A 27,297-nucleotide genomic window follows, 5' to 3' on the forward strand; every position below is an offset into this window, starting at 1 on the left:
ACTGAGCTATATCAGAGCCCGTAATTCTTTATTGCATCCGTACTTGGGGACCGTAGATGGCACCGAAGAGGCTGGTATTGTGTGACACACAAGGAAGAGGCTTTCGGGATGGCACCAGGTACACGGAGATGAGAAATTTAAAAGAGCAGCTTTTTTTTCCCCTCCACATCTTGAGAATCTTTTCTCTCCAAGATATGATGGAGAGACTCGACCAAGTCACAGGAGGAAGTACTTCCTGTGTAGACCATGGCTGTTCTGGGGGAACAACTAAATGCAATTTGGTTCATACATAAACAAAGGCCCGAATGGCTGAGAGCAACTGAAACACATTATAGTAATTAGTTTAGGAGTTGACCCAAGACATGTTCTCATTAAAATTCTTTCTATTTTTGGTTTCCATTCCGTCATCTTCCCCCCCTGATTTACTTTATTTGACTGGAACCCCTGCCCCAGAAGGACCATGCCACTCTTGGGGGATGGGAGAGAGAGAGAGAAAAGAGAGAGATGGGGGGGGGGGGAGGAAATTGACAGGAGCAGGAGAGCACCCCAGTTTGCCTCCCATGAGCTCTCTCAGCATCTCTGCATCTCTGCCTGCTCTCTAAGACCCTGCACCTTCTCCACTAAAAGGCCCCATTCACTCATTCACTCCCTTATTCCCATCAGTTCTTTGTTGCCTATGCTCTTCCGTACCCATGGCCCTGAAACTCAAGTGCACATTCCCTACCCCTGAGCAGCCAGCTCAGTGACATTATCCCGTTCAAGCTTTGGGATAAACTGGTTCTTTCACGATGTCCTCTGGGCAAAGAGATGAAAGCAGCTTCAAGTCAGGCAGAGGCCACATGACTGGCAGTCCAGCATTGGCTCGATCCTATCTATTCACATTCCAGTTCCTTCTGGGTGGGAGTCCTGGAACATGTGTGCCTCTCCTCTTCCAGGGTCCTTGGATGGGTGCTCAAAAGCATCTAGAAAGATGCTCAGTACTGTTTTCAGGTTACCCATCCACCAGCAAGCAGAGTTGAAACATTAGGAGAAAAACCATGTGCTCCCGGTCCAAGCAAGGGACAGTGAAACACAGAGCATCAACAAAACCAGATGGATTCAAGCAAGCAGCAAACCAGCTTTTTGTAACTTCAGAGCACTTTATGCTAGAACAATGTATGCCCTGACGGTGTGTCCTGCCGCCTCAGACGGGTGGCCCACTCTGCAGCCAACAAGGAGAATGAACACTCACAATTTCAGTGATCTGCTGGAACTCCATTTAGGATTTAGGTAGGTTCTAGCTATCTGAGATACAAGCTGAGATATATCTGAACAAACGTACACCATCTAGCATTTAAAACTTTCTTTCCCAGGTTTGGGTGTGGTTTAGTTGGTAGAGTGCTTGTCCGATGTGCTTGAAGATCTGGCTTCCATCCCCGGTATCAAATAAACCAGGAACAGTGGTGCCTGCCTCTAATCCTAGAATTTAGGAGGTGGAGATAGACAGAAAGATAAGAAGTTCAAGCTCATCTTTGGTGATGTGAGAAGTTCAAGGCAGCCTGGTATACATGTGATCTTGTCTCAAAAAAAAAAAAAAAATCCTGCCCCTTTCATAAAGTAATGCATGATAGAACTGAGGGAAATTTCTAACAAAAATTATGGCCTGTTCTTCAATGCCACCCTATCCTTGGGGGCGACACAGGAAAAGTTTTAATGCCTCCAAAGACAGGCGTCACTAACTGCAAAGGGGGAAGGTGAACCTAGAGTAACAGACCGGACATCTACTATCCTGGACAAACAGGAGGCATGAGTAGCAGCGAAGCTGACCAGGAGTAAGGAAGGAAAGAAGGTTCACACTCTGGGTTCTGGAGAAACACATGCTCCCTGTGCGAGCCATGTCTTCAGCAAGCCATTGGCTGTCCAAACTGCAATTTCTTTATCGCCAAATAAAGAGGCCAGAGTGCAGATGTGCGGTTATCTTCTCTGTCAGCTGCCAAACAGTATATGGGCATTTATAAACCCAGCCTATTTAAAAACGTGTGTAACACTTGAGGCTTTGAGGGTGGGGACCCAATCTGAAGTATTTTCACCAAAAGTTGTTTCTAACAGAAATTTAATTTCACCCTCTCTCTGATACACACGGGAAACTGTTGTTTATATTAATTTACAAAGGTTAAATCCATTCTTTCCCAAGTCTTTGTGGCTTGCTTGGGTTTCGCTTGCCAACAGAGTTCTATTATTGGCAGAGAGCTGCCCACATCCAGCACACATTGTTTCTCCAGCATGAATAAAATCTTGCTAGCTTCAAAATGCAATGTTTACTGAGGCGGCTGCCTTTGCATTCTGGGGTCAGAAGGGTGGGTGGGGGTGGAGCACCTCTGTAAGAGCCATCAGTCAATAGAAGCAGCTTTCTCTGGCCTCTGTTTCCTCACAGGGGTCCTGGAATCAATGCTGCTTCCGAAGCAACAGGAGAACAAGGGAGGTGGCAGGCGGCCACTAACCCACTGAAATAATATAGGAAATGTGTTTTATGCCTGTGGCCAGTTTATACGTTTCCTTCAGGGACAATGGTCAGGTATTGACAGCACAATGGTGTTGTGTAAGAAATAATGTTTTGCCGGGCAGTGGTGGCGCACACCTTTAATCCCAGCACTTGTGAGGCAGAGGCAGGTGGATCTCTGTGAGTTCGAGACCAGCCTGGTCTACAGAGCAAGTTCCAGGACAGGCTCCAAAGCTATAGAGAAAGCCTGTCTGTAAAAAACAAAAGCAAACCAAAACAACAACAAAAAAAAAACCCCTTCTTTGTGTACTACTATGTGTGCATGTGATGCACGTATGTACATGCATCCATGTGTGTGGTATATGTATGCATACGTGTGTGCATGTTTGTGGTTTATGTGTGTAGGTGTAAATGTGTATATGTGTGCCTAAGTGGTGAGGCCCAGAGATTCTCTTGCCTCCCCAGCCCTGAACTTACACGTACTACATTCAACTTTACCTAGATCCCAATCTAGTCCTTCAGACTTGCAAAAAAAAAAAAGAAAGAAATTTCTCCATTAAATCATTTCACCAGATCCGTGAAAACCTGTTTTGTAGCGTTGGCGAGTATGGAGCTTATTACATAAGTAAGGGTGGTTTCCTACCTGTAGGGATCCTCCTGCCTCTGCCTCCTGAGTGTAACGCCATGCTAGGCTTGTGTTTGGCAGTTTTGCTAAAGGCAATCCATAGAGGGATCTGAGCTGCTCTAGAGGGTCACCTAAGTAAAGCAATTGTCTCCTCACTCCTGGGAAACACAGTTTCTGCCCAGGAGGTTTCATGAGAACAAAGTACTTTCTCAGAATCCTTTTTTTCCCAGCTTCCAGCTTTGTAGTCCCGGAGGGTGTAGGAAACATGGCGTTCCTGAGTGATCACCTGAACTACCACAGGGTAATATTCACTTGCCTACATAGTTGACGCTACTTTGGTTGGAGCTGGGCTGGATTTATCCAGACAGGACACTAAGAAAGAACACGAGATAGAGCAGGAACTGCCTGCCAGAGGGACAATAAGGCTCTGTGGACTCTTCCATACACCGAACCATCAGGCCAATTCACAGCTTCCTTGCTTAGTTTCCAATCACTGTCAACAAAAGCATCCTTCCTGCCCTGCACTAAACCGGGGCTCAGGGTCCCATGAGGGCCGTCTTCCTACATGGCGCACCACGAGGCAGGACCTGATTCTCTACGGCCACAAATGCAGACATTCTCACAAAACAGCCTAAGTTTCAAGTAAGCAAGGAGGCAGCAACTAGAACCCTGCAGACCACACTTGGAGACGGCCGGGCCAAGCTGATTCTCATTACAGTGGAGGAGCTGAGTGTCTGTCCCATCAGCAAAGCCCACAGTATCAGAATCGGACTCATTTCAGAAAGTCTGCTAACGTTTGCTTTGGAATATCAGCTGATGCCGTAAGAACCTGCGGATGTCTTTGAAAATGCACATGAGCTTCAGTATAAAACCTCCATGAATTACCCTCTCAAACAAGGGCTTTCAGAGTCTTGATTCCCATTCTTCGGTTCAGCAACCGTACTTGAGAAATCGCTTCTAACGCAATTCTAAAACACACAGGGATTTAGCATTCACAAGTTCATTCCGCTATCATTTACAGTTATTTATACTTTTTGAATAATTGAAAGCACTCTAAATATCTCAAGAAGTTTAAATAAAAAAGTCATCATTTTGAAGAGATAATGATTGAATATTTAGAGTCTAATATAATGTTTAACATTCAATTTTAAGGGAAAACAGTACAGGAAAAGCTGTCTAAAAAAGAGTAGTACCAGTTTTTTTTTTTTTAACCTTTTGAAACACATACATATCTCTAATGCAGAATTCACTATAGAGAGACACAACACACCAAAATAAAAGAGCTGTTATATTTAGCATCAGGGCTATGGGTGATTTATTTTCCTGTATTTTAAAATATTTACTTAAAGGAAAATATGCAACACGTTTCCATCATACTTAAAGGACATCTTAAGTATACATACTTAAAGGATGTATGTATACACATCTCCAAAAAAGGCTTACTGTGTAAAATGAGAAGGATTTGGCCAGAGCACACAGGAATTTTCTCATTTGAAAGTTCTTAAATGATCCTAATTTTAAAAAAAGTACACTCATACCAAGTTTTTATTTATTTATACCTCTTTGTGGGTATGTTGATGAGCATCTAAGTACACATATGAACATGTGCTTGTGCCATGTAGCTCCTTTGAGATAGGGCCTCTCACTGGCCTGGAGCTCACTGACTCCACGGTGAGGCCTCTCATTGGCCTAGAGCTCACTGACTCCATGGTGAGGGCCTCTCACTGGCCTGGAGCTCACTGACTCCATGGTGAGGTTGTCTGGCCAGTGGTCCCAAAGACCTGCCTCCCAGTGCTAATGTAGTAAGTGTGCATGGCATACTAGATTTTCACCTGGGTTCTGAGGCTTGAACACAGGTCCTCATGATTGCAGGCCAACACACTTTACCAACTGAGCTTGTTCCTCAGCCTACACTCTGAATTTAAAAAGAAAAACAGAGAATTCTATAAAATACACAAAACTTTAGATTTTCCTTAAAGAAACGAATCTGAAAGTTGTTACAGGGATGACACAGTAGCATGGTCTTTCATTTATAAGTTCAAGCCTTCCCATTTAACTCACAAAACCACTTACTCCAAACCAAGTTCCTCCCTTCCAGCTTGCCTCTTTCTGAAGGAGGTGGGTCCATGAAGGGCAAAAGGTGTCAAATTCATGAAACATGAGATAGTTTCCTCAAGTATACCAATCACTCCTTTCTGAGCAGATATGTAAAATGTGTGGGGTCACCACTGGTCAGTGGGAAGAATCATGTGGAATTGAACGCATTTGCTTCCCCCCCCCCCCCACCGATAGAACCCCATAGAACTTAGCAAGAGGTTGGCAGGGTGCCTCTTGCTTCTTCTTTCCCTTAAGACTAGGCAGTGAGCCATCATTGGCACTGGGCTTGATCACCTGACTTGGAAAGCCAATGAATGTTCTCTGTATAAACTTCTATGTTTCTTCCCATGCATTCAGGGCCTAATCCCTTGGGTTGAATGAAGCAGCTTGTCTAAACGCCCTTGTAAAGCTGAGTTTAGCTAAGCCTACTGAGAATGCCCAGGCAGAAGAAGCAAAAGTTCAAGGCCAGCCAGAGCTCCAGAGTGACACTTAGTCACAGGACAGTGGGAAGGATCTGGGGACACAGCTCAGCATCCGTGTGCTTGTTTAGCAAATGTGAGGTCCTAGGTTTCATCTTTAATACCAGAGGCCGGGGAGTCTGAAAAGCCCCAGTTCCATATCTTCCCTACCCTCAATTGGTTGCATTCTTTTTAGACTCTGATTCTGTGGATGGATGGTCACCAAACCGCCCCCCCCTCTCGTGTGTGTGTGTGTGTGTGTGTGTGTGTGTGTGTGTAGACCACAGGCCACAACTGAGCATCTTCCTCAACATCTCTCCATTTTATTCTGGGGCAGGGCAGCGTCTCTCACTGAACCTGAACTTCTGAAGTTGATTAGATTGGCTAGCCAGTGAGCCCCCAAGACCCATCTGCCTACCTCCATCTCCCAGTGCTAAAATGATAGACTCATACCATCATGACTGTGATGATGAGATTTGAACTCTTGTCCTCAGGCTTGTGAATCAGGAGCTCTAATTATTGACCTATCTCCCCAGCTCATACCAGCCTTTTGAAACCTCTCTTGTAATTACTTTCCATCTCGTCTGAACATCAGCCCATGCAACTGGCTTTCCCTCCAGGGCCTTAAGTCTTCTCTGTCTCTCTGTTTCTGTCTCGCTGTGTCTCTGTATCTCTCTCTCTCTCTCTCTCTCTCTCTCTCTCTCTCTCTCTCTGCTTGCCATGCTAAGAAATGTTGTTCATGCCTACAGCTTCAGTCATGAAATGATCCTGACTCTATGGCCAGTGTGTCCAGTTTCCCACGCCTAAGTTTCCTTTTTGATCGCTGACTTGGAGTTTCATTTGTTGTGATAAAACACCATGACTAAAAGCATCTCGGGGTTGGGGGGAAGGGTTTATTTCAGCTTTTAGCTCTCAGATCACATACCATCACTGACAAATGTCAGGGCAGGAACTCAAGACTGGAAGACTCTGGAAGGAGGAAGTGAAGCAGTGATCATGGAGAGACTGCTTTCTGGCTTGCTAGTCACTGCTAGCTCAGCCCAGGCTCACCACCCACAGCGAGCTGGGCCCTCCCACATCAATTATCAAGAAAATACCCCCACAGGCTTGCTCAACAGGTCAATCTTGGGGGGGCGGGGCATTTTCTCAGTTGAGGCTCATTCTTCTCAAAGGATTCTAGCTTGTGTCTAAGCAGCACAGACCCCTCAACGTGAAAACTGTAAAGGCCTCAAAATATCCAAAGTGTGCTCTGCACTTACATTTCAGCCTTCGTGATTCAGGGATGCCATCATTTTGGACACAAAGATGGGGAAATCCTCCCTGCCTCTACCTCATCCCCGGCTCCCTCACACTTCCATCAGAGTGTACCTTTCTTTCCGTTTCTGTGACTGCCAGCGGCACCCAGAGATGTTGGGGTCCTTTCACTGGAGAAGATGAAAACAAGAAATAAATAAAGCATTCCACTCACCGTTGAGTTATGAATATTTATTGTATAATTATTGTTGGACCCTGGCTTGGGTTGAGAGAAGAAGAGATTTCCTATGGCTTCTTTTTGTCCCTTTTGAATAATTTGAGTCACTTGAACAGTCAGGAAGATGGTATCCAAGACTATAAATAAACCCACGTGAAATCCTGCCCACTGGCTTTCAGTTCCCCACTAAGGGACAAGGCCTTCCCCGGGCACACCCCAGACTGGAGAGTGAAGGTGTTGGCTGAACCAGTTATAGCAGCAAGGAGAGTAACTGAAGTTAAACCAGTCAGTGTGGGCTGGAGGTGGGGGGCAGGCATACACTGGCCCTGCACAGGAGTGGGGTTCTGTAAACTAGAGTACGGAGGGTTAGAACAGGACAAAGGGCTTGTGGCTCCAGAACATTGGCAACCAGGGGCTGGGCAGACCCTCCACCAAACACACGCCTTGGGCAAATGGTTGTCATACACATCTTGCTTAGAACCTGTGCAGGTCCCAGGGATACCTTCCCTGTCGTCACCTGCAGATGGAGATAAGGAGGAAGAGCAAGCCGGACGGCAAAGTGGGCACGGTGGGCACACAGGTAGGGATCTGAAGGTGACAGAGCTGAACGGCAGCTCACCGTGTCTCTCTACGTAGCAATGTTGTGAAGGCAGGGATGGGTCCTATTTTGGTGTGTGCTCTATCGGTACAACACTAACTGGTACTGTGAAGGTGGTTGATAAACTGCTGAGTTAGTGAGTGAGTGAGTGAGACACCAGGCTACAGGCAAAGTTTGCAAGGGAAGAAACTTGGTGTCCAAAGACACAATGTTTGGGGGTAAAAATGCCTGAATCGCCTTCAGCTTCCAAGCTCTCATGTCCAAAACTTATGATCATACCTGACTTTTTTCTAGGTGTACACCTTGATGAACGCTAAGCAGTGGTTGCGTGCTCACTCTCCATCTTGGGTTCATATAACATTCAATGTATAAACCATGCCCAAGACAGTACGGAGAAGAGACAGGGACTCTCCTTCTCAAGGCTTGCTTTGGGAAAGAGGGGCAAACGAGAGAATAGGATTGGCAACTCTTATCTTTCTTTATCTTGGGGTTTATAAATACAAGGTTTCCCTCAATCAACACTGGGAATAAGCTAGATAACTTTTAACGTCAGTTCATCATTGGTCATTTGATTTAATGAAAACCCGGCTCAGAAGGATCACAAAGAGGAGAAATGTACTATCATCAGGCACCTTTTCCATCTGCATCCTGCATCTCCAGTTTCCTGTCAGCTGTGGAACTGTTAGCAGGGATCTTCCGTCTTGCTTGGGAGTGTGTTTGTTTAAATTGCTCAGATGTGCCTAGTCAGATGCCTAAGGATGCACTTAAGAGGGACTGGGTTTTAATCACACCCCTGTCCTACTCAGCCTTCAGCAAAACAACTTATCTTTGTGTGTTTGGGTTTTTTTTTTTATTTTATTTTTAAAATGGGCCTAGTACAAATAAACAATTTCCCTGGGATGTGTGAATTAACCGGTGGTTACAAAGAGCTTCGGAATGCACTATCAATGCTAAGTCAAATTATGAAATTGCACCTTTGCAAAAATGCTATTGTGGGAATAAATGAATCTGAACATTATATTTACAGTGTGATTCGCCTCTGAAATAGAATATTCATAATGGGCCTCCGCGGGCGACAACCAAGTGCCATCTTACCTCCCGTTGATAGACCACAATCTCGGGAAATTGTTTTCACAATGGCATCTGAATAAGCCCCTTAATTTGAGTCTGTTTTACAAATAGATACACGGCTTATTACATAGGCGCTGCCTCAGAGACTCTAAGAGTGAGGTGGGATTCATTAACAAAATCCCTGTTGCCATTCCTTTGTGGTTTTTTTTCCAGTGTAATTTCTACTCTTTACAATCTAATTTCAATGTTTTGTTGAATGAAAAGATAAAGTAAAAGCTACCTTTGTGATAGTGATGGAATTGGAGTTCAGGTTAATACCAGAGCTATCAACTGCGCATTATGTTAAATTACACCGCACATTCGGCTGGCAATGCACACTGCTCTTTGTGATGAGGAGTCTCCGCCTGTGGATGGCGCGTTCCCCGTAGCAGAACATGTGAGCCCATTCCCCGTTCTCAAGAATCACGTAGAAGTGGTAAGAATTAGTAAAATATCATCAAAAGACTAAAACAGGCAACTGCCAGGTATGAATTAGGGTTTTAAAAAGTGTTGTGAGATGTGTGTTGTTACACCTCAGTCTCCAGGGCAGATCCCGTATACTCATGACGTCAAGGCTTGGGGAAAGCAAGGCCCTCCTACGTGAAGCCAAGGGGGCTGATAAAGCTGTGTGCCTACTCTTTTCCTATCCCAGGAACCAGATATCTAGAAATAGAAGACTCACAGTATATATCTCATATAGGTTGAGGGAATTCTAGAACTCAGTCATTGTATCTCTCAACATCCTCCTTGGAGGCCACACCACTAACTAAGCGAGTTTCTCAAGGGGATGGCAGACGTATCTGGCACAGAAGCAGCACAAAATAGAAGAGGGTTTGGTAGGTCATGTGTCCCACGCTACTCTGGCTTCTGTCTCCAAGGAAATGGAAGCCCAGCACCCTAGGTTTCTGTTACGTAGCTGTGGATGTGCAGGGTATAAGGACGTTGATGCTGAGTGTATCTGGGCTTTTGTTTGCTTGTTCATTTCTTTGTTGTGGTCACTGACTCCAGAAACGTCTGAAGCTATCCCAGGTGGAGACACCAAAGAGCTAGTGAGACAGACAGAAACTTTCTGGAGTCGCAGGGACGTCTCTCTCTTGTTGGTGGAACTGTGTGCCTGCCTGTTCTTGCCCTGCTACAGAAAGGCTGAGCTATTCCACACCCAGGTGTGGCAGATAGACCTGCAACTCCAGCACTCGGGAGCTGGCAGCAGGAGGACCAAAGTCAAGGTCATCATAGGCATCACTCCAGGTATGAGGCTGTCTTAAGCCACAGGAGACTCTTTCTTAAAAGAAAGGATAAGAGATGAACCCAGGATGAGGTGAATGCCTTACTCTCTACCTTAGGAAACACCCAGCACAGCCACTCTAGGGCTAGCTTAGACTCTGCTCCTTGGGGTACTTCTTTACTCAGAATGCAGGACTTCCATTTTACTGGGTGGTGTGAGCCAGTGGATTTGGGCCTTTGTGCCCTGAATGCAGCAGGAGGCTACCTTCTCCGACAGAGATGCTCGCATGCAGCAAATCCAGCTGCCAGCTGGAGCAGACGCCCTCAATTATTTGCGTTCAATTTATACAAAGGTGGTTTGGATGCGAGCCCAGACACGAGCCCACAACACGCAGGATGACTGAAAGGCACAGGCAGGCAACAGGGCATGAGGCAAGTGCTTTGGGGAGGCTGAGGCAGGAGTGCAACAGACATTGGAGTGGAATTTGAACGGTGACAGAAAGGGAGCAGAAAAAGAATGAAAGAGATTGTGACTCAGAGACACTTAAACTGGCACATATTGGGGGGGGGGGGTGAGAAGAGATCACAAGATGTCCTGGAGATTCAGATTAGGGGGAAAAGAGATGAAGAAACAAGATAAAGAGAAAATATCGGCTTGATGTGAAAAAAAAAGTGTGATAATTCATCTATGGAAACAAAGTCTTCCAGGCAGGTATCATCCAGAAGATGCTGCAAAATTGGAGTCCAACAATCAGGTGAGATCAAGGTCGGATGGCTGAAGTCAAAGAGGCTCTTCACAGCGTATGGAGATTGGTGGGAGAAGACCCAGACAAACCAGGGTCGCGACACAGAAGCAGAAGCTGTGAAAGGTGGGGAGGAGATGAGCACATTGATGGTGAACAAAGACATCCGGCCCATCAGCTGAGAAGAAGGCTCAGAGAGGCAAGTGTTGGCTTTGAAAACAGGAAGACTTGAGTTGGAGCCCACCATTCGTGTGAGAAATTCAACAAAATTCTAGTGCCAAGGAGGTGGAAGCAGATGGGTCCCCGGGCTCCCTGACCAATCAGCCCAGCCTGGTAACTAGGCTCCAAGTTCAGCAAGAGACCCTGCCTCCCAAACCAAAGTGAAGGAAGAAGGACATTGGAAGACGACTTTGACCTCCCGCATACAAGTGCATACTTGTTTGGCTGACCTATCCCGTGGTGAGAGAGGAGTGTTGAATCCAATTAAAAAAAAGAACAATGGAGTACAGACCTAAACAGAGAACTTTCAACAGAGGAATCTAAAATGGCTGAAAGACAATAAATAAAGGACCAAAAAAAAGTGCATACATGTGAACCCACATACATGTGAACCCTAACACATGTGAAGAGCTCTCTCCAGGCACACATAACATAAATTAGGACCACGTAATGACCAATAGTCTGAAGGGTCATGGAGGGTGGCATTTGAGTCAGCAGAGACCAGGATGGAGCCTTGGCTTGCAGCTGGTGCGCGCACAGCTTCAGGCAGCGAGAAGAAAGAGAGAGGTCAGAGCAGGACAGAATGCAGATTAGAACAGTGACAGGACCCAAGGCGGAGTTCTTCTTCTCAAGGACAGGAAAGTTCTACAGAATCCCTCTGGCCCACAGAGTCCACAGGGTTCCCACAGCAAGGAAAGCAAAGTCCTTCAGCTGGGCTCTCAGGCACACCTGTGTCATTTCAGATGCAACAAAGAGTCCTTCCCAAGGGTTTCAAATATAATTCATATCCTCAGCAGCTGGTCAAAATGGAGATCTGGGGACAAGGGCTGGAAATGGCCACCCCTCTACTACCATTCCAGGGCCTCCCTGAGAACATGGTGATTGTCAGTCACCACTGGGAAATCTGACAAAACCGGAAATGGAGGAGGGAGATGGCAAAGGTAAAGGACTTGGGCAGGTAAAAAAGAAGGGAAGGGATAAATGGGTGAGTAGTTGTCTGTTTCAAATACTCATTTCCCCATTCGCCCTTCCCTGAGAATGTATGGTATAAAATGCGTGGGACCACTACTGGTCACACTGGTTGAAATGACTCGGTTTTTCAGGCAAAACGGCTCCAAGCTCACTCTCTGAATGGGCTGGGCATATTTCCAAGTCCTCAGGGCAGCAGGATAAGAAGTACACACGCTTTTATTATCAATTGTGTGATAACAAGATAGCATCTTCCCGGAGGCACGCTAGGGGCTCCACCTATCTGATGTTTAGAGACCAACTGGAGCTCAATCACCTTTACAAGACCACGAAGAAAAGTTCTCGGGGCGTCTCACTGAGGGCACGCACGACTTTGGAAATATTTGTGTCTCCTCCTAAGGATACGGATGTTATTGTTTACAGTCTGAACTTATTTTAAGGAACAAAACCTGCGGATGCACTTCCTGCTCGAGTCATACCTAGGCTTTATTTAACATGGGTCTTGTATCCAGAAGCCTACCTCATCAGCATTGTGTTCCTGAGACAGGGGAGGAAGGAAGGCTGCACAGTTCCAGAAGCAAAGGGGCCTTGGGGCAGCTCACTGAATCTCACAAACACAAGAAAAGGCAGGAAAGTAGAAGTTACGTGGGAACTAGTTGGGAAGATAATGACGGTCCACCTGAGAAAATACACGTAAGCATGGAAACGTCATACTGAAACCCATTATTGTACATAATCAAGATATGATGATAAAATGACTGGGGCTTGGCAAGATGGCTCAGCAGCTAAAGGTGCTTTCTGGAAAGCACGAGGACCCAAATTTAATGCTTGCAACAAACATGGTGGTCAGAAAGAACCAGGTTTCGAAGGTGATCCTCCGGCCTTCACGCTCATGTTGTGACACACGTGCACACACATACAAACAAGTGCAGTACCAGATGTAAAGATGAAGAAAGCTGTGTTTACGTGGTTCTCAGACCTCACAGTAGGCGACCTCGCCCACTGTTTCATCTTCCCACGTACGCTGGCTGATACTGTCAAAGCGGCCTTACTAACTGCGATAATCACACGGCTCCCGGATAATTGGGACCCAGCCCATATGAACCATCTCCTGTCTCACAGATGGGAATGAGTGGCAGAGGGGCAATTATAACCCTTGGCCTCAATTCTCACCAGAGCCCTTCCTCACGGGGAACTGCCAACACAGTCCCCTGGCAATCAGGAATCCCTAGCTCTCAGTAATGAACCCGCGCACGTATCAGCCGTGAGGTGAGAAAGCTAAGGACGGAAATAGAGATACGTCTTGAGGACTGAACCAACATGTTCTCCGTATTGCTCAACACAGCCCAGAGTCCTGGACAAAGAACTTGACATTGGGAGAAAGCCGCCCCAGGGGAGATAAACACTAACCAAACACCTGGAAAGAGACACCTCAATAAAGAAGAGTCAGACCAGATATGCAAAGCAACAGTGAGCCAGAGAGTCCAGACTGTTCAGTTAACTGGGGATTTGTCATTTTTTATTGGTTACCATTTTTCCCAAAGAGTGAACCCCTCTGGAAATTAAAACCTTTATTTCTTCTAATTATCTTTCCTATAACCATATAAGAAATGAATTAGCCATTAAATAAGAAATTAATGTCTACTTCCTCAACTTCTCTAAGGACAAACATCACCAACCCTTTATCAAGACCATGTGAGCACAGTTGCCATGGTAGGGGAGCTCTCTGTGCGACTGCCTTATCTTTGTCCCAAGAGTCTGTTCTTTGTTCCATTTAAAATCGGGGAACTTCGTGCTTTTGAAAGTTTTAGACTTATTTTTCCAAGACTAAATTTTGGTTTACATCAGGTTTCCATGGTAGCTTGGTGTTGCTCTGTTTATCGGCCTGTTTATGGGAGAGTCAGAGGAGATCTTGTAAAGCTGCCTGGGAATGACTGGCTTTGGCCATCTCTGCCTGGTCTACAGAAACCTCTTGTAGGATGAGACATGATGAAGAACTGGAAGCCTGTCACCAAAGCCACAGGAAACACCTCTGTCCTGATTTGGCTGCTTGTTCAAAGTATCTATCCAGATAACAACAAAAGACTTTGCAGGGTCTGTTTTTCCTCAGAAAACACTCCCCTGTCTGTCATAGGAAGCAAATGCCTGGGCAAGCATTTTCCCTTAAACCCTTCCAGAGCCACAGTGGCAAACATAAGTGTAAAACACAGAGAACGGTGGGCTATGAGGAGCTCTCCTGACATCTGCCTGAGATTAAGCAAATGCGTAGTATTTAGAAGAGAATGTGACCCTCTTACTTGGGGTCTAGGACCATACGCACAGCACAACTGGTACCCGGAACACTCATTTAACCACCAACAGTATCTGCTCAGACCACGACTGCCCTGGCTACTAGGTTTGGGCAAAAATTATAGTAACTTGTGCTTTGTGTTCAGAAACCACCAACCGAGGGCACCAGAATTTAGACACCTCCATCACGATTTTCATTCCAAACTCGGCAGTCACATTATGCAGAGTAGGAAATCCAATCGGCTCTCTGTAGGATCCATAAGTGCTTACTTAGTGGAAAAGCTCGATCTTTTCTCAGAATTTTTGGGTTTATATTTAAGCACTTGTGGGAGATGGTTCAGGAAAGGAAATGGCTGGCAACAGAAGCCTTTCAGTCAGAGGGTACAGCCCAAAGGTGCCTTCTGCTGCAACCATGCCAGCTTTCTGGAGTCACGGGGCACGTGGGCATTTAATTTACACTTCTTCAACTTGAGGTTTGTGGCGTTTAAAATGTGTGAGAGGAAGAAGCAAGATCCCCCACTCTGGGCGTAAGCACCCCGAGGGTACATACTAGTACTCAGGATGTAGTTATGAGAAAACCAGAGCAGCCAAGTAGCTCTTTCCAAGCACGCGGTGGTTACTTAAGTCAAAGGAGAGGGCTGGGGAGCTGGTTCAGGCGGGAAACTGTGCGCAGCGTAAGCTTGAGGACCTGCGTTTAGGCCCCAGCACCTGTGCCAAAAAGCCCAGTATGGCTGATGGGGAGGGCAGAACCAAGTGGGGTCCCATATGCGCATACACACACATACAAATTAATTAATTAAAAGTAAAGGGGGATAAAAGCCATGTTGAGTAAATAGGAGTCAGTAAACACATATCAAGCCTGGATGGAAGGGAGCGTGTTGTAAGGTGAACATTTCTTTGGTAGACATGTTTTTAAGCAATTGAGTTGACAGGAGCCAAGAGATGATTGGTGGTTTGTTTGCCTCTGTTTGTCTGCAGAATGTACGCACTGTGAACAGACAGACTGCTTTCTGGGCTCTCTGTGAATTGTCTGCAATGTTTCAGCCATACGACAGCATTAACTGACCTAGATGCTAGACACAGACCATCTGAACATAGACCAGCTGGGTGCCCGTTCCTGTGAAGAGCTGGAACAGCTAAGTCGCTGCTTGTCGCATTCAGGACTATTGACAAACACCCAGTTAGGTGCTCAGAACCTGACCTGAACACAAATCTCTCTCTCTCTCTCTCTCTCTCTCTCTCTCTCTCTCTCTCTCTCTCTCTCTCTCTCTCTCCTGTCTCCTCCCTCCCTCACCCCCCCCCTCCTCTCTGACCTAGTTATCAGCCTTGGTGAACAAGCAGCTGTAGTTAGGAAAGTTTATAAGTGTATCTTCGACTCTTTCTGTGCACATGAGCACGTGTGTCTAGTTGCAGAGGCATGTCAGCAAATGCGCCTCTCTCAAAAGCAATGATGGGCAGGACAGAACTGAGAACACACATGAGACTGGAGGCACATGTCTGTCCTGGTCCCTTCTTAGAATCCTGTGTCCCAAGGAGAACTCTGGTGGGGAACACCACACACTTGTTGATTCGGGGGGACACAATGTCAAGTAGTCCACTCCTTTAGCTTCTAACGGAAGTTTGTGTGTACACATATATATGTATGTGTATATATATGTGTGTGTGTATATATATATATGTACATAAATACATACATGAAGATCAGAGCTTTGACTTTGAGGCTTTCCCTCAATTGTTCTCTAATCTATCTATCTATCTATCTATCTATCTATCTATCTATCTATCTATCTGGTTTCGTGTGTGTATCTATGTGTGTGTGTGTTTGTGGTAGCTGTGTGTGCCCATGAGTACAAGCAGAACCCAGAAGAGGCTGTCTGACATTTTGCTCTGTCATTCCTCATCATATTCTTTTGAGGCAGGTGCTCAGTTGGCTAGGGTGACTGGCCAGTGGGCTCCAAGAATCTGCTAGTCTCTCCCTCCCCAGGGCTATGGTTTGCAAGGGCATGCCTCCATGCTTGGTTTCTTTACCTAGATTTGGGAAAATGAATTCAGGTCCTGAAGTTTGTGGAGCAAACACCTCCTCCACTGAGCCATCTCTCCGTCTCAATTGCTGCTTCTTTTAAGTTACACAAGTATCCAACACACTCAAAGCACAGCACTGTCAAGTTTTGTTATGTTATACTAAACATAACAAAAAATCATTTTATTAAATACCCAGGGCCCTGTTAAGATTAAATCAGTGATAATGGGGAAAATAAAATCATTTGGAAGAAAGCAGCAAGTTACCTGCCTGAGTGGTACTTGTGGTGTTGCAGGTCCTGGCCTACAGTACCCAAGATGGTTCATTCCTACTTTCTCAAGAACTGTTTATTTAAACTGAGCTTGGTTGTGCTCCCTTCGCATGGTCCAGAGAGTGCTCCTAAGAGTCACCCAATATCAAAATTAGAAGTGATAAGATGATCCATTAAAACAACGGGGGAGGAACTGGGGAGGCCACTCATCGGGTACAGTGCGTACTGTACAAACATGAGGCCTTGACTTTAATTCCCACCATCCATGTGACAAGCTGGTCCCATAATCTCAGTGCCAGGGAGGATGAGAAAGGAGGGGACCTGGAGTTCACTGGGCAGCCGGTCTAATCAAGCAGGTGAGCTCTAGATCCAGTAAGAGATTGGGGAGAAGTGCCTGAGGAAGTCAGCCAAAGCATTCATCCTGCTTCAGCATGGATATACACACATGAGCATGTGTGCCTCCTCCAGCCTCACAACAAACATGGGAAGAATTTTCTGAATTCTCTTTGCATAGAAAGCAGATTATCAGGTATCTGTTAGCATATTAAGTAAAGAAAATGTATTTCTACAGTAGCAAATAAGACATAAGCTGAGTTTTCAGCAGAATGGGACTCCTTATCTGAAGGGGAGGAGTGTGCCCATGTATGTGTGTGTCTCTGTGTGTTTGTGCATGTCTGTATGTGTGTTTCTGTGTGTGTGTGTGTGTGTGTGTGCGTGCACACACATGCATGGGTATCTATCTCTACTCCAAAGATTTCACAGGATCTACTCAGAGTGCAGATACATGAAGGCTTCTAACAAAGCTTTAGTTCTCTTAGACTTTGAAACTTGAAAAAATGGAATCACATGAGTTTAAAAGAGCAGCTCCACTCAAGGGCAGAGGGAGTGACTGATGACAGATATCAGGGAATTCTGGAACTAGAACTGCTTCTCTCTGGTCTGGGGACCTTCCAAGATTTTATTAACTGGCACACTTAAGTTATGTACTTTTATAATAATATATTATCTTTTAACTAAAAGTATATATGCTCCTATATTTCATATAGAAAATGGAAAAATATTTTGACTTAAGGTCCCCACTGTTTTTGCATAAAATAAAAACTTTTAACATGAGGGATGCTGAAAAGTAAAAGACTAGGTGGAGGGGCTTGTCTTGGATATACTCTCCATTTCACACACACACACACACACACGCGCGTGCGCGCACACACACACACACCTACTTATGTACACATACCCACACACATACAACACACACACTAAACACATACCCAGAAAACACACACACATATATATGCATAAACAGTACCTCTGGGAATATAGTTTCTAATATAACATTCAAAAATCAAAACTGATGCAAAAATCCATGCTGAGAAAAAGAAAAGAAGAAAGGATAAAACCAGAAAATATTATTCAGGGAAATTAATAAATGACTAAATCATCACTGTAAAATTATGAAGTTTAACTAGCAGTGATAATCAGATTTAAGAAACTAAGGGCAGATTAAGTTTTAATAAATGAGTTTGTATTCTTCAGAAGTGAATCAGATCAGCAGTGTTTCAAAGCTTGTAAACATTTAGGGAAACTTAAAAGTAGCAATAAAGAAACACGACATGATTTAATCTCCCAATCTCTCCATGATTTGACTATCATCTCTATTTAACTATAATTTCACCATGATTCAAATGGAGTCACAGGAGCGAAAGGCTGCTTTAGCTCCATGGCACTGAGAAACATACCCACCCTTGGTGATTCCAAGAAGATGGCCAAAGAAGTTAGAGAGCGAAAAGCATCCTTGCTGAGTTAAGAAACTGGAATGAAGCTAGGATCTCGTCCAGAAAAAACCCTCTGCTGGCCTCTTTCCCCAGCTCTACCCTCGCAGGCTTTTCTTCTACAGCTTCACATTCATTTTCTTAATGTTTTTAAGCCAATGTCTCTGAAATTTTTATGGCTCCCCAGATAAAGACATCCGATCTGAATGTAACCACACACCTCTCGGCTCGGCAGTATTTGTCACAAGCCATTATAAATTATCATGCTGATAGCCTGCATTGCTGGGAAGCCGGAGAAAGTTTCATAAATCCTAACTACTTCGTCAATGGCATCCTTGTTTATTATACAGAAATAAAGTTTTATGAGACTCAAGATGTCTGCCTGTACCACTGAAGGAAGCCTTGGAGCAGGAGCTCCGAGCGGTTCAACGTTTCCAGTGCACAGATTTCTTCCTCTGACCTTCTTAGCTGCTCTACTTCTAACGGTGCCTCCTAAACATGCGGGATTCGGCCCGTGTGAAAGGAACAAAAGTTACCATCCCTACCATCCCCTCAACACCTTCTCCTCTCCGAACATCTCGGGATGTCTCTTCTATCGACAAAAGGACATCCAGCTGAAAACCTGAGCCCCTTGTTAGCCTGGAAGACAGCTGTCTGCTGTCTGTTCATTGACTGATTTACACCACACCTTGTTCAATAAAAGAGTGGAAGGGTCATATTACCACGGTTTCAATGAGTGTGTGTAGTGAACCCAATTGAACGGCAGCATCCATTGCTGCATGTTGAAAAAACCTCAGCAATCATTTACACATTCGTCTCCCCCAAGGGCCCCCACCCCCGTTCTAGCCACTTGAGAACCTAACCCGTACTGTGTAAAGTCCACAGTTGACTTATGAGCTAGGTCAGTCTCAGCCCTGTTCACACGGAAAGCTCATGATTATATCCTGAACTGTCAGAGTTATATGATGGCTTTTACATAATTGCAAACAACAATGAAAATTTAAATATAGATTTTTCCCTGCTGAACTAGTTGACTGTTCTAATTATGCATCCAGCCCGCCACCCCAGGAAAGAGAATTGCTTCCTTGGATCTCAAAGATGTTTCTCCTCAGTGACTGCTGCAAGAAATTGATTTCTTGCTGACTTTCTGAGGGTGAAAGTTGGCAGTACAAAGAGTGGTGATTTCAAGGGGAAAAAATGCAGGTGGTATTTATATGAGAATCAACCCATTACAGGATCAATAAATTTCGTTTGACATATGTTTACTTTCATATTTTGAAATGTTCTAACAATAACCAAATTGTTGATATCACAGTCATGATGAAAAGGTATTGGTGCAGAGCCTTTAGCTTCTCAGTGATTTCACATTTGCACCCTTATTTAACCAGTAACCTAATAGCACAGGATAACACGCCATATTGCTGTCATTAGCCATACACTACAGCCAACAAGGGAGAAGCATTAAGTATCTTAACTAAGGGGAACATGAACAACTACTGGTTTGTTGTTTTCTGAGACAAGGTCTCAGGCAACCCACACTGGTCTCAAGCCTGCTGTGTAGCTGAGTGGGACCTGGATGTCCTGATTCTCTTTATGAACTATTTCATAAACAACCTCATACAATCAGAAGATGAAACAACAAAAGCTGTTTTTAAAAGATCCTGTGTGTTCTGCCTTCTTGGGGGAACTCTGAGCACCTGTAGCTGCCGAAGCTGTGATTCTGAGCACGTCTGCATGAACAACCCTAATGGCCACCCTCAACAGTGACCAGAAGCCATGTAGGACCTGGAAAGAGGCTTCTCTTTCCGGGTGTTTTTTTTTTTTTTTTAAGGCGTTCTCCCTGTAACATTTTGGAGTTTTTCATTGTGAAAAGGGCCATGCAGCTGCCCTCCAGAATGTGGTACAGAGGCACTTCCCATGACCAGAATCTCTCTGCCTTCACCAGAGAGAATAATCAGCTTTTAGATGCTGGTGGCGTCTTCCAGGCCATGGAGCCTGAGATATGACAACCAAGAGATCACTTTATTCTGCAACAAACAAGTACAAACCCCATAAACAAGCCTCCTCATATTTCACCACCATATAACCCTTATGGAATCAATCTGTTTTCTTTTTAAGTTGTGGGTATAGTGTGTGTGTGTGTGTCCGTGTCCATGTGTATGTGTGTGTATAAAAGTACTATCTATACATAAAAGTTTATCAATTGGCTCCCCCCACACACAACTGCTACTGCAGGTTGTGCTGGACTCAGCACACACCAACTCTCAGAACCACAGCTGAATACACACCCCTCTGCAAGCCTATATGTTGGCTATACGTCGCTGCATCACCTGAGGAGTTGGAAAGTGTCCAAGGTGTAACATTCAAGACATGGAAAGGAGCAAAACCACAAATCAGGACCTGACTTGCTCCCTCCCCAGAAACGGCTGAACATTTGCTGCATGCCATCTCTGGTGACTAGTGATTTTTCAGAGATCTTTATTCTTTTACACATCTACATGGTCACGATTTCCTGATCAGAAATCCGTAAACATAAGTTTATTGAAATCTAAGAACACTTTATTTTGGAAGGAATCATGCCTTACCAGAGTTTCTTGAAAATACTCCTACAGCTGTTTAAACAATGTCAAGATGCAAGAATAAATACAATACACAGTATCCAAGTTGTCAACAGTATTAACACTAACAGTCACCATAAAGAATCCTAATGAGCTGGGGTGTGGCTGGGTTATAGGGTGCTTGCCTAGCATGCACGAAGCCCTAGGATTGATCCCTGGAACTTCCAAACAACAACAACAACAAAATAATAATTCCCTGTTTTCTAAAAAGCACTGGAACTCTATTAATTCTACAAAAGACTAAAATGCAATCCAAGGCTGAGAACTGGTTAAGCTGGAATCAGAGTAATTTCATTGCACCATCACGTACGCCAACTATCCACAAATGCATCTCTGTCTGAGGATTTCTGCTAAGCCGCTGGGCACTAACATGCTGAGTAAAGTAGACTCCTTGATGCCCTGACAAATGCTGGTTGCCACCACGCCATAAAACCAACAGGTTGTTGAGTCCTTCACACAGGTGGGACGGTTTTCACCCCACTCTGCTCTGCCAGCAGAATAGCATTGACCTTTGCACATGTCTGCAACATGCTTAAGTCCAAAGCAAGGAGAAGAATGGGCCTGCTTCTTCATGAAGATTAATTAATATTCAAGACCAAATCTGAGATTGCCCTCTTTACAGTACTTCAGAATAGGACCAGGTAGGCAAGACACCAAGAGGTGTGTCTGGACACGGAATGGGATGAGGGATGAAGACCTCAGTGGCCCACCTCACACAGGGTACAAGCAGAAATTCTACACCACATGCCAGGATTCCATGTAAAGAGAGTAGGCACCATGTAGATGATCTCTTCAGTAAAATATCGCAACAATGAAACGACATAGATTAATGTTTAGTGACTTCAAGTTGAAGGAGACAGCCAGGAAAGGCAGATGAATGCAAACCGGATATACACCTAAGTTCCCACTGTATTTGCACATTTTTTAAAAACCAGTTTCATAAACCTTTCCACAACCTAGTATTAAAAATTCTTGCTTAAACTCAGCATGGTGGCAAATGTCTATAATCCCAGTACTTGAGAGGCAGAGGAATATTTATCTCTAAGTTCGAAGCCATCTTAGGCTATTTAGGGCTACACAGTGAGACCCTGCCACACACAAACAAACAAACAAACACTAACAATAATACTAAGCCATCATCTAATCCACTTTGTATATTTTATTTCTACCCCATGACAACTTGCTTTTTTTTTTCATGTCAAACTCAATACAGTCTTTGGAATCAATGCTGGGGTATAACCCCTGCCACTTAGCTAAATTCCCCAGTCGTGAGAAACATAGTTCTAAAATCATTAAATGAGCCACAGATTTGTTTAAAAAACACCCAACTTCACCATCTGCAGATAATGTATACTGGTGACCCACAATATTTAAGAAAACACAAGCTTTTTCTCAAAACCCGTTCCAGAAAGAACCACACATCATACATTTCTTAACAAGAGAGTTCCCAAATCAAAAATACCAACAGAAAGAGGACAAGCTATCATACATTTACATATTGGGAGAACTCAGACTCTTGTTACTTCATTTCCAGGCCATTGACATTTGATCTGATCTAGGCTGGGATCCATTCACCTTCTGACACCCACCGCGCAGGGAAACTCATGACCACTAGATGGTGCTGTGGCGCCCTGTTCAAACTCCTTCACTTACTTGCACTCTCTGTCCTCCAGATCAAAGTGCGGGTTGAAGTTGATCATGATTCTTTGGTAGGGCTCCGGAGCTTGGATCAGCCATGCACACTTCTCACTTGGGTGGTAAGAATGCGGGTAACCGGGAGATGTAAGGTACCCCGGGTTTTCAATTTTTATAGTCCCGCCACATTTTTCTGCAACAAAAAGAACATTTTAGCAGATCTTTCCCCCTCACAACCAGTGGAGTCTTCTAGCTTTACATATGCATTGACAATTAGGGAACGTTCTGTCAGGGAAGGGAAACCCCAAAGGGTCTCCACAAGTCATTCGTGTGATGCTGAACACGAAGACACAACACCAGGAAATACCCTTTAATCTCCAGGAGCATGGCTTCCACAGAAAGCCTACTGAGATTTGAGATGCTTTTCCACCCCCTACCCAGTTCCTTCCAAAGAAAGAGGTCTTCTAGCATTAAAAACATTAAATCCCCTCAATTGGTGTTAACACAGCCCCCTGGGAGTTCCTGCTAGACTTAATTATCTTCCGAGAAGTGTAATCACATTAAAGAACAGTTCTAAGTGGAAGGTGCCTAGAAGACACTGTGCCACTCCTTGCAAGTGGCTTTTTGATGATAAGCCTGGTCCGTGTCCTGGACCGGTGGGGACTGTCTTCCAGGACTTTGATTGGCCTGTGGCCTACCCTCCTTTTGTTGTTCTATCTGCCTGTAAATCTGAGCGATTCTGAGTTTATCTCCGCTTTTGAGACTCAAATCAACAGAGAACAAAGTGGAGCTGGTGAGGCAGAAAGAACTGGCTTCACTCAGCCAAGTTGCTCAGCCTTGGCGACCAGATCAAAGCAGAAAGAAAAATAAATAGCCACACATGGCATTAGTTCTAATTACTAGATGTTAGGGGAAGCCCTGGCCACGGAGGTCTGGGTATCACATTTGGTGAGCTACATTTTTACACCCCTGTAAAGAGAAACTATCTACTTTTGAGCCTTTACTGAAAAAACAAACCACCACAACAAAAAAACCAAATGCTGAAGTGACTATCAGGCAGACAAGCCAGACACTGGGCTGGTTTACAATTCACCATCGATGGCTACTGTCACTTTTTATTATGGGTTTCATACAGGAGAGCCTCAGCCTGTAAATGCCACCCCATTTATTGATGCTTAATTTGGGGCAATAAAAATTTGGTGCATAAACTATGTAATAGAAACAGGTATGAAGCATTGAAATATATAAGCCTATCAATCACAAACATCCAGTAATGGTATATATAGATTTTAATATTACATCTAATAGATTCCCCGTGGAAAGAGAATGGCATTCTTTGCTCTCAGCATGAATTTATAAATCTACGGAATTTTATTACAGGAAAACCAGGTCAAATGGAAATGAAAGATGAAGTGCACATCAAAAATGCATAAAGCTACATGCATTACAGAAGTCATTTCCCATAAATTAAAAAGAAGACAATATAAATTATGTTGTTTTCTCCAATTGCTAGATGTTTCTGAGGTCGGAGGGGGTTGGCCTTACAGATTCTCTTCCCATTGGCTTTTTAAAGGCTTTAGGTCTGCGAGAAGGACGGATGTTGCAACCAACACCCAGAATCTCAGCTAATGATGCCAGCCAGCTCAGCGGTGTGATTCGGTGGAGGTTCTGGCATTATTTTATTTGTGCAGAAATCTTAGAGACTGCCCCCCCCCCCAGCTCATTAAGTCCCTCCAGCTCTGTGTAGCCACCATGGCATCTGCTACTGCTACGGGAGTGAAATAAAGCAGTCGCCAGACAGTCACTTCAGAAGACAGAGGCGTGGAGTTGGTACCACACCAGAGCACTTTAATCTGTGACTTCTGAGAAAGTGACAGTGTGATAAGGTAATGTGGACTGCTGGACTCCCACACTCTGCTCAGTCTCTCTAACACTTGATTAGGAGAGAGCAATTCCTAATGACTCTGGACCATTAGTCCTAAATAAGGTTAATGAATTAATTTAGTAGACACTTACTGGGAGGAGGTGGCTATGGCTTTAAGAGGACCACAGGCTTACGGAGGCATGTGCTGGCACTGGTCACCTCAAGCATAGCAACAGGGTTTTAGCTGACTGGAGCCCAGATTCTCAACATTCCCCAGATTTCTGTTAAGGAAATTAAAAAGTGTGTGTGTGTGTGTGTGTGTGTGTGTGTGTGTGTGTTGTTCTGAACCACACAAATCTTAATGCTCTTCATATTGGCTATCACAACCACTCTTTGGGTACCTCAGCAAGGCTTTAACCCAGGGGTTCTCGATCTGTGGGTCGCGGCCCCCCCTCGACAAACCTCTATCTCCAAAAGTACTTACATTATGATTCATAACGGTAACAAAATGACAGTTATGAAGTAGCAATGAAAGTAATTTTATGGTGCAGGGGAGGTCACCACAGCATGGGGAACTGTACTACAGGGTTGCAGCATTAGGAAGGTTGAGAACCACTGCTCTAACCTCAGGAGTTGAGAAGGATACATGTTTTGAGGTCTAAACATTTGAGTTCTTTTGGTTAGAGGGAAATGATATTTTATCCCCTGCCAGAATACATACGCAGTCCACCAACTCAGGTTCATTAACAAATTGAACTCCACATTCATGATTTTCTGAGTGTTTGGCTTCCCTGCCGGAGTACATAGAAAGATGCCGCCAACTCGGCTTCATTAATAAATTGAATTTCAGCCGCGTTCACAAAATTTTTGCCCATCTTTTGAGAGCTGTTTGGTACCTGTTGGGAGAGATCTGTCTCTGAAATCACAAAACCTGGGGAACACGCATTAAGGAGATTAACTTCTACCATAAAGGATTGATTTAAATAAACTCTTCCTGGTAGAACCCTCCTCTTATTAAAACAATACACCACAATAAGTAGTAGATGCACTTTTCTCCTAATTGCTTTGATTGAAATCTAAGCCAGACAAAAGTAAATATTTGGCCATTAGTTAATAATAATGTTGAAGATTTACTGTTTGGATCAGCTCTAGCCTGGCCTTCAGCACCTTTGTACCAGATCCCGTTTTAAACACACTCTAGGTTCCAAGGCACTGTTTATACCTAGGTCTGCCTTTCATTACTTAACAGAGTGGTTTTTAAAGCCAACTGGGTTAGGGATTCTCAGATATGCTGCCACCTTACACTGAATAGATCCAAACCCTCTATTGACAGCGTGACTTTCATTCATACTCTAGACGGATCACGGATGGTTTGTAAAGGCAGGGAAGGGAGTCCTGGCGGCCGCCAAGACTGACCACTATCTGTCTGTGTCGCCCACCAGAGGAAACCGAGAGGGGAGTTGTGAGGAGAACCAGGAAGTCCTCCCGGTGAAGTGTTCATTAACTCTCAGCAGCCATCAGATATTTTGAAAGAGAGTCTCATCTAATTGCCTCTGGGAGGAAACATTATTAAGATAATTGGTGTGCTGATCTGGGAAGGTAGGGAGCTCTGCCGCGAAACTGGCAGGAGAAGCCCACAGCCAGTAACCCACTGGAGCTGGGTGCTGAGTGCTTGCGGTCTTCCTGATCCAGAGGCCCTGACTTCTCTGTTCCTAGTGCAGGCAACTTTCCTGCGCCCGGCAGCTGTGCGCGCGTCCCGCTACCGAGGCGGAAAGCCCACCGCCGGAGGGGACCGGGCAGCCCCGGACCCTCCAGTCGCTCACACCTCAGCCTGTCACTTACCGCTGCGGAAAGCGCCAGCAGGGGCGAGGGCAAGGGCGAGCGCCGCGCACAGCAACGGCAGCCCCCTCTCCATCCTCCTTCGCCGAGCCAGTCCCAAGGCAGCTGCGGGAGAACACGATTGCGCGGACGAAAGCCCAGCAAACCGGAATCGTAACAATCCGAAACGCTCTTAAGTCCGCCTAAGAGCCATAAAATCCTCAGCGGGTCTTGGCGGGGAAAGCTAGCGGCAAGGCAATGCCTGAATCCGCGAGAAGCGCGTCTCTTTTTGTGTCTCAAGTCGCCTGCATCCTGTCATTTAGCTCCGATTTCCTCTCCCTTTTCCCACACTTGTTCCTCTTCCAGGAGCCACTGCCCGGGCCATGTCTCAGGAAGAAGAAGAAGGAGGAGAAAAAAAAAGAGGGGAGGAGTTGCGAAGAGGAGGGGAGAGGGCGGGCGACACACCAAAGCCAATTTCTAGAGGGAAAAAAAAAATCCCGCTTGATTCTGGACGGGTTGGAGCCGAGGAGCTGGCGCCCAGAGGAGGTCCGGGTTGTCTGCGGGAAGGAGAGAGAGCAATGAAAAGATGAGCGGGAGAGCGAGGACTTTCTCCACTGGCACCCGCCTCCCTCTCCGACCTCCTCCTCCTCCCTCCCAGAGCCCTTCCCTCGCTTCCTCCCGCCCCCTCCCCGCACAGCTCCGCCAGCGATTGCCTGGCTGGAGACTCAGACACTCAAGTTTCCCTAGGCGTGCTTTCCCGGTGCGTTGGCTAGGCTCCCCCCCCACCCCATACCCTACGGTGCTCTCAGCGGGAAGAAGGGCGCGGAGGGCGCAGGTTGTCAGCGCCCAGAGCGCAAGGACGCGTGTATGTCAGGAGGGGCAAGGCGAGCGGTACCAGCCCCAGGGTCCAGCTAGTCTACCTCGGCGTGCTTCTCTGCACCCTGCGACTGAGCTAGGCTGCTTCAGTAGGCGAGGATCCCGGAGCCAAGGAGTTCCGAGAGCCCGGGGTTAGCGGCT

General features: G+C 45.3%; 1 protein-coding gene across 3 annotated transcripts in view; it reads right to left on the reverse strand.

The window, feature by feature from the left end:
* The window catches only part of Nrp1 (neuropilin 1), a 136,641-nt gene extending 109,741 nt beyond the window's left edge, over positions 1-26,900 (reverse strand). For 2 of the 3 annotated variants that reach the window (XM_057753406.1, XM_057753404.1), the window contains exons 1-2: positions 26,305-26,899; positions 22,617-22,791 (exon numbers count right to left, since the gene is read on the reverse strand). In XM_057753406.1, the coding sequence (XP_057609389.1) occupies positions 22,617-22,791; positions 26,305-26,377 (248 nt within the window). In that variant the 5' untranslated portion in view covers positions 26,378-26,899. Of the gene's footprint in view, positions 1-22,616; positions 22,792-26,304 lie in introns of all 3 variants that reach the window. The other variant, XM_057753405.1, reaches the window with a different exon arrangement.
* Positions 26,901-27,297: the final 397 nt, after the last annotated feature.

Source organism: Chionomys nivalis, chromosome 21 (genome assembly GCF_950005125.1).
Source record: "Chionomys nivalis chromosome 21, mChiNiv1.1, whole genome shotgun sequence".
In the NCBI taxonomy this organism is placed as follows: domain Eukaryota; kingdom Metazoa; phylum Chordata; class Mammalia; order Rodentia; family Cricetidae; genus Chionomys; species Chionomys nivalis.